Source organism: Heliangelus exortis, chromosome 1 (assembly GCF_036169615.1).
Source record: "Heliangelus exortis chromosome 1, bHelExo1.hap1, whole genome shotgun sequence".
Classification (NCBI taxonomy): Eukaryota; Metazoa; Chordata; class Aves; order Apodiformes; family Trochilidae; genus Heliangelus; species Heliangelus exortis.
In genome coordinates this window covers 195902522-195915681 of record NC_092422.1, presented here as the reverse complement: position 1 = coordinate 195915681, position 13160 = coordinate 195902522, and the positions used below count along the sequence as shown (strand labels likewise).

General features: G+C 44.4%; 1 protein-coding gene across 4 annotated transcripts in view; it reads right to left on the bottom strand.

The window, feature by feature from the left end:
• Window positions 1–13160, bottom strand: part of EXOC4 (exocyst complex component 4) — a 441701-nt gene that overhangs the window by 154511 nt on the left and 274030 nt on the right. The window contains exon 11 of one of the 4 annotated variants that reach the window (XM_071734227.1): window positions 1008–1133. The exons of 2 other annotated variants lie outside the window; for them this stretch is intronic. In XM_071734227.1, coding sequence (XP_071590328.1) covers window positions 1097–1133 — 37 coding nt within the window. In that variant the 3' untranslated portion in view covers window positions 1008–1096. Of the gene's footprint in view, window positions 1–1007; window positions 1134–13160 lie in introns of those variants that run through there. One more of the 4 variants, XM_071734225.1, reaches the window with a different exon arrangement.

The following is a 13160-nucleotide window of genomic DNA, read 5'->3' as shown; positions in this document are numbered from 1 at the left end:
TAAGCCCAAGTCTAGATGTCCTACTGGCTTCACTGATCTGAAAGTCTTCAATAACTGCAACATCTCACTGAACAGATGGTTTAAAGCCAACCAACCAACTTAAGCTACAAACAAAATGCTCAACCAGTTATCTTGTAAAACCAGAGCTCAGAACTCACTCATTCTCCTCAATGTGCAATACCCTGACTATTGAGCTGTTTAATTCTTGGCACTGTGGATTCCTAGCATTGGAACCCAGATCTATTCAAAATATGTTCTAGCCAAATGAATTTTTGTGGGATTTTTCCTCTTTTGCTTTGTTTTGTTACATTTTAGCTACTTCTAGATCTACCTAGTTCTTTGACCTGCTAAACTTAGATCCATAGAACCATTTAGGTTTGAAAACACCCTTAAGACCACCAAGTCCAACTCTTAACCCAGTACAGACAAGGCCACCTCTAAACCACATCCCTCAGCCCCACAGCTTTTAAACCCCTCCAGGGATGAGGACTCTACCACTGCCTTGGGAAGCCTGGCTGAGGGCTGATGACACATGTGGTGAAGAAATTGTTCCCAAATATCCATCTAAACCTCTCCTGGCACAACTTGAGGCTGTTTCCTCTTGCTCCATCACTTGTTGCTTGGGAGACTGACCCCAACCTCACTTCACCTTCCAGAGAGTTGCAAAGAACCAAAAGCTCTGCCCTCAGCATCCTTTGCTCCAGGCTGAGCACCCCCAGGTCCCTCAGTTGCTCCTCATAAGACCTGAGCTCCAGACCCTTCCCCAGCTCCATTGCCCTTCTCTGGACACCCTCCAGCCCTTCAGTGTCCTTTTTTTAGTGAATGCCCCAAAACTGACCTCAGGATTCAAGGTGTGACCTCCCCAGTGCCCAGCACAGGGCATCACTTCCCTGCTGGCCACACCAGCACTGGTACAAGCCAGGATGCTTTCAGCTTTCTTGGCCAAATCACTTCCAAGCACTAAACCAAAATGAAACTTGTTTTTTATTTTCAGATGTTGAACAGCTGCCTCGTTGGGTTCTGTTCTTATCACCAAATAACTTTTTTTAAAAGTCCCTTCAAGCTGAACGTCGCAGTGAGGAATTTTTATCACCCCTCATTCATTGGGAAAGCTCTTTCTCCCACAGCAGTATCTGCAAAAATACAGAAGGAATGAAATTATATCCTGACCCCTGAGACTCATATGCTTTCAAACAGAAAGGAGACTTCCATTAGGCTTACATTGATAAGAGCTGTTGGGACGTGGCTGGGGGATTGCAGGAATTGATTTCTTAGGGTTGTTTTTTCTTATTATTTTTTATTTTTCTGATATGATAAGCATAAGTAGTGGAGAAGAACTACTGAGTGAGCAGATACTGCTCTCTTCATCACTGCTCCATGCCAGGGGGAGAGCTGGTAATGACTTTGATTTTAAAAGAAAATAAACAATACATGAATTCTTAGCATTTAAAACTAACATTGCCTGCTCAGAGACCACTGGAGCTACTGCTGCTGCTGAGCCATGTGGCTCCTGGGCTATGCATTATTCTTCACAGCAGGTCAGAGAAAAAGAGGTTTTCATATTTTCTAAGCCCTCCAGTTAATGTGGAGTCTACTAAGTTGGAAAATGCTGTTACAAACAAAGCAATGGGTGCCTACAAGGAATTTTGAATGTTCGATACTATTAAGAAGAACTCACTGATATTCCTAAATAAAATGTAGGGATTGCAGGTTCTCCTACATCTCTCTTCTTTTCTGGTAGTCTAAAGACACCACAGGATCATCAAGCAGGGAAAATGAAGGTGAGAAGGAGATGAAGGAGAGAAAACAATGGAGATTCAACAATTTCATATCCCCAGGAGAGAATTTCATATCCCCTGCTCCCTCTCTGCTGGGCAGGCAGCTGGGGATGGGTCCAGGTACTAAGCAGACCCCAAGGACTGGCACAGACCAAGGAAACATCTCAGGGATGTTTAATAAATGAGATCCAGGGTCCTACCAGTCAAAGATGACTTCAAGAAAAGAGATTTCCCAGTGTGCTTCAAGAAAAGAGTTTAATGCTCTCATTCTGGGTCAGGATCCTGCTAATGAGCTCTGAGGTCTGACCAATGGAAAAAGGAGAGGGGGAAAATTATCCTTTATTAACTTAGTGTCTCATCTCTCTCCCCCCTGAAGTCAAACTGAATTTAAGGCACCTGCACCTGTGGCTAAAACCAGAACTCTGCATGGAGAGCATGAATTGCACAGAGGGGCAGAAAGGGCAAGAAATTATTATCATCTAAAGTCCACCCAAAGACCTCATTTAAAAGCTGTCAGCTCTGGTTTAATCCCACTGGAAGATCCAATCTCTGAAATGCCCTCCTCTCACCTAACACAGAACAACTACAGAAGATGAAAGTTGGTTCAGTCTCTTCTTTCTTTGGAAACCTGTAAGTGACCTGTAAGGATTGATGGAAAGTTGGAAAAGGGATTCAGGGACTGCCTGAGCAGCTGATGGGACTTGGCCTGGGGCCACACTTCAGTTCACATAATGCAAGAGTGACTAAATAAAAATACTGTTCCCTCACCCTCCCCACACCCCCATCTCTGATCAGCCACAGGGAGAGAGTCACCAGTGCCCAGTAAATGTTTTGGATAAAAATCCATATATTGAACACAGAGAAATGAAATAAAATGTGAGCTCTGACAGAATGTCAATTATGGGGTTTACAAAAAAGTCCTTACTTTTTTTTGGGTTTTTTTTTTTTTGGTTTTGAAAGTTGTTAACTTTGGAAATTTCCAAGAGCAGATGGAACTACATTTCAATATCTTCTTCCAGCCTCCTTGGGCTGCATTTAGAGAATAAATGCAACAGGAAAAATTAAAAAGCCCTCAGTGCAGCAGGAGGGGGAGCAGTAAGAGTAAAGTATTAGAGTTGGGTAGTGTAAATGTCCTGGTTTGGGCCAGGAGAAAGGGGATTTTCTGTCTTGTGCTTTTGCTTTCAGCTCAGTCTCTTGTCAGGAGCTGCACTTGCTGAAATTCACAGCAAGTTTCTCAGGCAGTGGCTGCTGCTGGGACTGAGCCCACTCCATGGTTATAGTTACTGCTGGAGAATGGGCTGCAGAGCCAAGGACACTGCTCAGCTCTGAGGAACATTTTGCCCTCCAAAAGGAGAAAAGGAGTCAAGAGGTCACACCTGAAACCCTCCTGTGGGGAGGAACAGACAAGAGAAATGACCAGAATTGACCAAACAGAGGATTCCATCCCATCCACCTCATCCTCAGGAGAAATTGGAGGGATCCCCAGGCTCAAAGCCCTTCCTGCTTCCCCTTCTTCCCCTCTCCCTCTTTGCTTCAGCATCCTGGGAGGATTCCATCCCTTCCTCTGCCTCTGCTCCTGATCCATCCCAGCCTGAATCTGTGTGTTCCTGCCTCCAGCTCCCAACTGCTCCTGAGCCCAGGATTCCAGCCTGGACTTTCCCAGGGCTGCCCTGCAGCCTCAGTGGGGATGGGAGAGTTCTTGGGGGAAAGGGGGGAGGAACCTGGGATCAATTTTCCTGTAGATTTGTATAGATTTGGTAATTTTTCCTATTTCTCATTCCTGTTCCATTCAAGCTGTGTAGTTTAGTTCCCAACCCATCAGTCTCTCTCCCTTATTCTCTCTCCTTTCTTTATCAGGAAGGGGAGGGGGATTAACAGGGAGCATCAGTTATTTGGTTTAATTGCCAGGGCAGTGTTAAACCCTGACAGTAGAGTAGAGTAGAGTAGAGTAGAGTAGAGTAGAGTAGAGTAGAGTAGAGTAGAGTAGAGTAGAGCAGAGTAGGGTAGGGTAGGGTAGAGTAGAGTGGTAGAATGGCAACACATGCATTCATAACCACCTTAGTTATTAATTACTATTAACATCATTGCAAAAATAACATCTAATTTAAAGCTGCTGCTCGAGAAGAAAGTAACCTATGAATGTGGAAAAATATTAAAAATAGAGCAATCTGCAAGGAGATAATTGACAGAGAGAGAGAGGGGGGGGTAAAGAGCACTGCTTCAATAATATATATATATATATATATATAAACTTGTAACTCAACCTGACACAAATTCATATTTCTTGCTCCACCACACAGATGTAATCCAATCAATGAGACAGTCTCTGTGGCAAAGCCATTATTTAAAGAAAGCTTGCTTGGCTTAAAAATGGAATAATTTGGGACAATTTAGGGCTGTGATATTAGATGCCATTTTGCATTGTGATGTGCTGAGAGATCCTGCATTGATCTTGAAATAAAAAGCCAGCAACATTTTGATAGTTCATAGATTTCCCCCTTTCTCTTCAACTCCAAACTACCCAAATGTGTTAAATAGTCCAGCAGCATCACCTCTGCTTTACCACACCATGTTTATTATCAATAAAAGCTGTAGGGAGAGACTTCTTAAAAGGCAGAACACAGCAATAAGAACACATAACTACTTAAATGCAGCTTTAACAATAGTGTGCCCTGCTTTTTGAAATAAGCATCATTTTTTTCCCCTAAAAAAAAGCTATTTGATTGCTGCCTCCAAGCACATTACCACAGCTCTACAAAAGGGGAGAAATTGGAGAAAAACTTCTTTCTTGAGTCAGTGGATGGGACTGTACTTAAAGCACAGAACAGAGAGTTAGGAAACTTTGGTTCTGCTCCCACCCATCAAGCACCAGGGCTACTCCTGAATTAAAGATCAGCAGATGTTTGTGCTGCTTACCAGGCAGAGCTCTACATGATCAATCCCTTCATCTTCCCAGGGCTTCATTCCCCATCTAATTATCCCTCTCTCCTCCAGACCCTTGTTTATTTCCATGATTCCCTCTTTTTATCCTGTCTATGGACTGCTGGCTCCCCAGCAGAAGCTGGAGAACCCATTCATTACAGTAATATGAAGCTGGAGAACCCATTCATTACAGTAATATGCATATAAAACCCAGCAATATTGCACAGGTTGGAAAATCCCTTATGCTTTTTTTGTGGTTTCCCTAATCAGAGAAAGCACTGAAGCATCCCAATTTAACAGATGTTGCTGGGCCACCTACCACTGGTTCAACTGGAAAAAATCCTATGGTGACTGTGCAAGAAGCAGACAGGACCAGAGGCTATTCCACCACAGCTCCAAACCCATAATCTGATGTAAAATCTCAGACTACAGCAAAAAGAGGAACTTTTTAATTGATTTATAATGGAACTCCAGCCCTGCAGTTTCAATGGAAATAAAGATGAATTGTCCCTACGGATGCAGTTGGATTCTAAATGTCTCTGGGAAGACAGAACGTGCCTGCTAAGAGCTAATTGTGGCAAGGTGAAAGCCATTTCTCATATGCTACTTTGTTTTCAGAGATTAAAATCAAATGTCCTGGGGGTTTTATTGCTCTGGGAATCAGCATATTGCAAACTGCAAAACAACACCGACCCCAAACAACTGCAATCCAGAGAGGTTTTGGGACTTTACCCTGTGAAGCACTGAAAGAGACATTCTAAAGTTAAAAAGCAGTTTTTCAGGACTTGGTTTGTTTCAAAAACTTCCTGTTTTGAAGTCTCAGTGCTCAAATAATCCCACAGAAGAGCCAAAATGATGCTTTCTGCTGGTGGGATGCAAGCAGGCACAGGACTCCCCGTTGCTCTTACAGGGGGTAGATCCTTGTATGATGGTTTTGGCAGTGCTCAAAACTGGTTAAAATTCAGTTTAATAAAGCTGGGGCAACGTTCCCTTAGCAGATGGCCCAAGACTTAAAGGAATTTGCTGCTACAGACTAATAAAGAAAAATTTCACCCATCTCTCCAGATCCTTCTGGAGCTTCCCTTGCCCAGCTACCACCAAACATCCTACAGATGTAGCCAGCTTGGTCAACAGCAGAATTAGGAAATATTAAGAAGCTATTAAAGCCTCAGTGATTCCAGCAGAAGGGTACCCATATGGGCTGTATCAACAGAGATGGAGGCAGATGAGATCTCCATCTGTGTAAGGACAGAGGCAAAGACATCCCTGAGTCCCACCTCGGCCATTGCAGGAATGGGAGAGGAGAAATGAGGCCAAAGATGGCAATTAATAAAAAAAAAACATTTCAAGTTTGTATAAGGGAACGTGTAAGAAGAAGAGCATTAAGCACACGTGTATGATATGTCTTAAAATTATCACAGAATGGCTAAGGTTGGAAGGGACCTTAAAGATCATCAACTTCCCACCCACCCTGCTATGGGCAGGGACACCTTGGACCACGTTGGTCCAAGCTCATCCATGCTTCCTGGCCTTGGAACACTTTTAGGGATGTGGCAGTCACAAGGCAACCTGTGCTAGAGCCTCACCACCCTAAAAGGAAAGAATTTCTTCCTAATATCTCATCTCAACCTCCTCTCCATTTCAAACTGTTCCCCTTTGTCATAGAATCATAGAATCCTAGAATTGTCTGGGTTGGAAGGGACCTCAGAGCTCATCAAGTCCAACCCTTGATCCACTCCCACTGCAGTTCCCAGCCCATGGCACTGAGTGCCACATCCAGGCTCTTTGGAAATATCTCCAGGGATGGAGAATCCACCCCTTCCCTGGGCAGCCCATTCCAATGGCTGAGCACCCTCTCCAGAAAGAAATTCTTTCTAATGTCCAACCTAAACCTCCCCTGGCACAACTTGAGACCTCTTGTGCCCTCTTGTCTTGCTGAGAGTTGCCTGGGAAAAGAGCCCAACCCCCCCCGGCTCCAACCTCCTTTCAGGGAGTTGGAGAGAGTGATGAGGTCTCCCCTGAGCCTCCTCTTCTCCAGCCTCAACACCCCCAGCTCCCTCAGCCTCTCCTCAGAGGATCTGTGCTGGATCCCTTCCCCAGCCCAGTTGCCTCCTTTGGACCTGCTCCAGCACCTCAATCTCCTTCCTGAGCTGAGGGGCCCAGAACTGGACACAGGACTCAAGCTGTGGCCTCCCCAGAGCTGAGCACAGGGGCAGAATCCCTTCCCTGGACCTGCTGGCCACGCTGTTCCTGAGCCAGCCCAGGATGCCATTGGCCTTCTTGGCCACCTGGGCACACTGCTGCCTCCTCTTCAGCTTCCTGGCAATCCAGACTCCCAGCTCCCTCTCTGTCTGGCTGCTCTCCAACCACTCTTTCACCCCATGTCCTTGTGTATTGGAAAATAGTGATAGGTTGTATTGGAAATACAATTGGACAACAACTGGAAATAGGTTGTATTGGAAATAGTGAGCAATGGTGAAAAGGCTGAAAGACAGAGACTCTGGTTAGGATTTGGCTCACATGCACTCCCTGTCCTGTTCCACAACTTTTTACAGTGGTTTGGATTAATTTTGAATGAGCAAAAACCTTACACTTCCTCTCTGAAAACAAGCATTTATTTTAAATATGGTGAGTCTAAAGTGTCCTGGGGCAAATCAGGGCTTTCTTCTTATGTTGGGACCCTTGGTTAAGTGAGACATGTTTCCTGCTTGGCATGGAAGAGCTTTCTAAAAACCTGACAAAAGCATTCTGAGTTGAGTTTGCCAGTTCTAGAGTGGATTTGATAAATGAGGAATAGAAACATCCATAAGAAATAAGGAGCAGCCATTATTTTCAAGGGAAATAAACCAGCAAAGGAGCCCACCAGATCAAACCCCAGAACATCTCACTGCCACTTCTCAGACTTTCATAGAATCATAGAATCCTAGGGGTTGGAAGGGACCTCAAAAGATCATCTAGTCCAACCCCCCCTGCCAGAGCAGGGCCCCCTCGAATTAAGGGGAAAATAGAAGATGTAGAGGATGAATAGTACATGAAACCTGTTCTGCTCATCACAGAATTCATGGTTTAGCTTTACAATGAGGTGTGGGCAGGTTGCCCACAGCCTGGCTGTCTCCCTGCATCCTGATGAGGAGAAGCATCCTCACTTCATGGCTTTGTCATCTGCTGTCTCACCTTGCAATTTGCTGTTTCCCTCAGCTCACAGGAGCTTATTATAACCCAGCTTGCTGATTTAACTGAGGCCAGGCTTTTTATTTTTATTTTCACCTGCTGTGATTCTCAAATTACACCTTAAAGGGCTACTTGTCAAGGGCAGTGGTTCCAAAGTTCATCTAGTTTAATAATGATAGTGTTTGGCTATTAACTTTCTTCCTGATCATGGAAAGCTATCAGACTCCCTCAGGAGAGGAATGGAATAGTATTAAAATCCAGCCTCTCTTAAGATCCCTGGCACAGCTCGTTCCCACTTCAGGTCTGTGTTTTGGGCTTGTTTAAAATCAGTAATTCCCAGAGGTTTGCTAAGGGCTGTTGGTGTTTTAGAGTCATCATCAACAGCCATTACCAAATAACTTGAGCAGCAACCTTCCAGCTTCTAACCTCAAAGAAAAGGAAGAATCTCAAACTACATTGGTAGAAACACTTTACTTCATTAACTCAACTTTTTTGTCTTCTCTTGAGCCTTCATTTCAAGTTCTTCTTCTTAAACAAATGAATTTTCAATAAGTTCCCTCCTATCTCTGCATGCTCCAGACTTGATGCTTTTCCCAAACCAAAGGATTCCTTCTGCTGCCACTCCTGATCTGTGGCAAGATGAGGAGGAGCTCAGCTAAATCCATCAGGATTATCCAAACTAATTTAAGGTTTACATCTCCATCACTGCATCCTGATGTGATCAGCTCTGGGGCTGTCCAATACAGGAGGACATGGAGGTGTTGGAGCCAGTCCAGAGGAGGCCATGAAGATGATCCAAGGGCTGGAGCAGCTCTGCTCTGGACACAGGGTTAAGGCTCCAGGGACACTGCAGAGCATCCTTCCAATTCCTGGAGGAACTACAGGAAAGCAGGGGAGGGACTTTTCACAAGGACATGGGGTGAAAGAGTGGTTGGAGAGCAGCCAGACAGAGAGGGACCTGGGAGTCTGGATTGCCAGGAAGCTGAACAGGAGCCAGCAGCGTGCCCAGGTGGCCAAGAAGGCCAATGGCATCCTGGGCTGGCTCAGGAACAGCGTGGCCAGCAGGTCCAGGGAAGGGATTCTGCCCCTGTGCTCAGCTCTGGGGAGGCCACAGCTTGAGTCCTGTGTCCAGTTCTGGGCCCCTCAGCTCAGGAAGGAGATTGAGGTGCTGGAGCAGGTCCAAAGGAGGCAACTGGGCTGGGGAAGGGATCCAGCACAGATCCTCTGAGGAGAGGCTGAGGGAGCTGGGGGTGTTGAGGCTGGAGAAGAGGAGGCTCAGGGGAGACCTCATCACTCTCTCCAACTCCCTGAAAGGAGGTTGGAGCCAGGGGGGGGTTGGGCTCTTTTCCCAGGCAACTCTCAGCAAGACAAGAGGGCACAAGAGGTCTCAAGTTGTGCCAGGGGAGGTTTAGGTTGGACATTAGAAAGAATTTCTTTCTGGAGAGGGTGCTCAGCCATTGGAATGGGCTGCCCAGGGAAGGGGTGGATTCTCCATCCCTGGAGATATTTCAAAAGAGCCTGGATGTGGCACTCAGTGCCATGGGCTGGGAACTGCAGTGGGAGTGGATCAAGGGTTGGACTTGATGAGCTCTGAGGTCCCTTCCAACCCAGCCAATTCTGTGATTCTAGGATTCTATGATAAGTTGCAGAGTGGGATCCTCAAGTACAGCTCACTCATCTCCTTCACTTGCAAAACAACCACTTATCAAAATTTAAAAGCTTCTAATCAGAACAAAAGAGACAGGGGCTTTGTGATACAGGAATGGGATCACTTGATCTGAAGTAGCACAACTCAGGGTGATCCTATTGAAATAAACTGTAGGAACCAAAATCCAACTGCTCCTTCATTTCACAGGTTTCTTTTTCCATCTAATGTCTTTCACAGTGTTGCTACTAAATATAAATATAAATATAAATATAAATATAAATATAAATATAAAATATAAATATAAATATAAATATAAATATAAATATAAATATAAATATAAATATAAATATAAATATAAATATAAATATAAATATAAATATAAATAAATATAAGGTAAGTTCCGCCACCTAAAGATACCAAAATGTTCTTCGATCTTGAGAGCAATCGCCATCTAATAATTACAGATCATCACCTTGAAACTGCAGCTAAAACTGCCACGTGGACTGCACTGCCTTAGAAACACAGAAATACAGAGCTATGGACAAGCATGGCTGATTTGAGGTACTGGCTAGTCAGTTCTGATTTTCAGATAATTAATCATCATCTTGGATATTGTTTTTCCCCCCAAAACGTAGAACCTGGGACTGCACAAGACGCCAAATGGAGCTGCTCACTTAACAAGACAAATGGGTTTTATTGACTTAATCAAGAAGAGTAACAACTCAATATCTCATTTCTTCAGAGCTGGCTAGAACAAACTCTGGGGGCACGAGGGAAAGATGTAAAACACAGTCTATAAATTATGAGAGTTTATTAAAGAAACGCCAATGGAAACTGCTTCAGAATTGAATGTCTGCGTTCTGCAAGGCTGCCACAGCAAGTGGGCAAAATATTGACTTATAACAAATGAGGAAAGCAATCTACAGATAATACATCAGAGGAGAGTCCATAATTTTTCTCCTTCAACTGATGAGATTATTCTGCTGCTCTGTAGTTGATGGGATAGGAAACAAAAGGTTGTCACATTTTTTTGTGGCTGCTGCTCGGATGACAATTTGCTTTTCTCCCAGTGCCTTTCCATGCATCTCCTGTGGCTCTGCTGCCCCAAAAGAGCTGGTGCCCCATATTTGGGCCCTGATGAGCTCTGAGGGTTTAGCAGGGCTAAAAAAGGGGTGATGGTCTTAAACTCAAAGAAAGGAGATTCATACTATACATTAGGAAGAAATTTTTTATGATGAAAGTGGTGAAACAGTGGTCCAGGTTGCCCAGAGAGATGGTAGATGCCCCATCCCTGGAGACATTAAAAGTCAGGTTGGATGGAGCAACCTGATCTAGTTGAAGATGTCCCTGCTCACCTTGACTGGTCCCTTTCAACCCCAGCTCTTGAGATTCTGGGATTATTCCAACAGAAAGCCTGAGGAGCAGAGGGAGTCAGTTCCCACCCATCCATCTACCTAAAACCTGAGCAATCACCTTGCTGCCCAACCCCCTGTGACCTTCTGCCTTGCTTGGAGAAGGGATCTTCACTGGGATCATCACCCTTTTCCAGCCAGGAGAATGAGCATGATTTTAGGGTAAGCATAAAAAACCAATTAATTCAGGAGGAATGGCAGAAGTCCTCCTGCAATGGAGACTCTGGGTGCAAAGCTGTGGCCACCATTCCTCAAGATGCTGAGGCCAGAGCCAGAGGGTAAAGAAAGACAAGAAAGTCCCAATATCTATTTTCTGCAGAAGGGAGCAAAAAGCTGCCTATGGAATCTCTGCTGCCAATGTCTCCTGGGATGAGAAAACCACAGGAAAGCCCTCAGTGGTCTCATCCAGAATGGGGCAAATGCTCAGAGGCTACTGGATGGGTGGAAATCCTGGCAGAGGTCATCTCCACCCCAGTATTGGGATGCACAAATCCACAGGGATGGAGCAGATCAGCAAAAGAGGACAGAGCAACTAAGTGAAAAGTACAGATTGTACCTGCTAAATATCAGCAACCAGCTTCCAAATGACTGGGACTGAACCAGTTTCTCTGAGATAACTAAATGCCTGCGTTCAAAGCTAAAAAAAAAAAAAATTAAATCAAAACCAAAGAGCTATTATATTGATTTGTACTCAGTGAGCCACAGGAATACAAAATAAATGAGAATGAGAAAGAAAAAAAAAAAAAAAAAGAGGGGAAAATGTTCCCAACAATTTCATATATTCTTCTCAGGGGGCCACAGTGATCAAGAAACTTCTGTGCAAAGAGGGAATGTTATGCTCTTGTTTGCTGGCAAATAGAAGAAACACTTTTTTTTTAAACAAATTGATAGCATTTCTAAACAAAAGTGAACCCTGAAGAGGACAGCACGAGCTTGCTGGGATATTTACTGTTGCTAATGGGGCAAATTACACCATTGGTGATTAAGACTCAAGCCTCAAAGGACTGGATGTGGCTCAGCTTGATAATGAATGGACTTTTACCACACTGAGCCTTTAATCTCTAGGACCATGGACTGGATCCAAACTGAAGGTAAATGATATTATTAGCTGGCTAATTGAGGCCTGTTCTATGGCCAGTGTTAGGCTCATATTTAGGACTAGATGAGTTAAATTCTGGCCATGCACCCCTGCCACACCAGGGAGCATCCCATGACCACTGCTCTTGTTCTATGAACATAGATTTCTGCTCAGAAGATGCTGTTCTGAAGGCAGACAGAGCAACTTAAAAAAAAAAAAGAAAACAGTTTTCCAACAGACTGGGAAAAGATGATACAGATTTTCCTCATTCACCTCTCCTTAGCCTCATTTTTTTGCCTCTCAGGCCCTGCTCCTGCCCTTAGATGAACTCAGTGCCTGGAGGACTCAGGACAGAATCACATGGATGGTGGTCAAAAAAGTTTCCAATCCATCCCATCCTGAATGTTAAATAGTCATGGTTCAGAAAAAAAATCTGCTTCTGTGTTCCTTCAAGTGCACAAGAAATTAAGATGCAGAGCCCAGAGAACAGACAAAGTTTTTGTGAAGAGCTTTACACTTAAATTCATAGGTAAAGGTCACCTGTTGGACAAAGAATGGGGTAGGGGACTGTATTGCCTCTTACACACTCTGTAAGTAACAAATTATTTCTCCTATTACTGTGATTGTTTTCAAAGGTTTGGGGAACCTTTAGATACACAGCAATGGGAAAGCCTGTGGAGGGAATACCAAGAGATGGGAGTTTTACTTCCTGCTGTGCCAGATTATTCAGCACTGCTCCTACACCTCTGGTTTGTCATCCACAATGATAAAAAAAACAAAAAAAACCCACCAAAACAAAACAAAATAAAAAAACAACGAAAAAACCAACAAAACTAACTGCAAACCAAACCAAACAAAAAAAAAATCCTTCCAAATGCACAACTTGCCAGGTCTTTTGGTCTTCAAAGAGAAGCCACCTTAGGAAGAATCATGGAATGGTTTGGGTTGGAAGGGACCTCAAAGCTCATCCAGTCCCAACCCCCTGCATGGGCAGGGACACCTCCCACCAGCCCAGGGTGCTCCAAGCCCCATCCAACCTGACCTGAGACACTGCCAGGGATCAGTGGGGCAGCCACAGCTTCCTTGGACAACCTGGGCCAGGCTCTCCCCACCCTCAAATTCAAGAATTTCTTCCCCATGCCCAGCCTCAA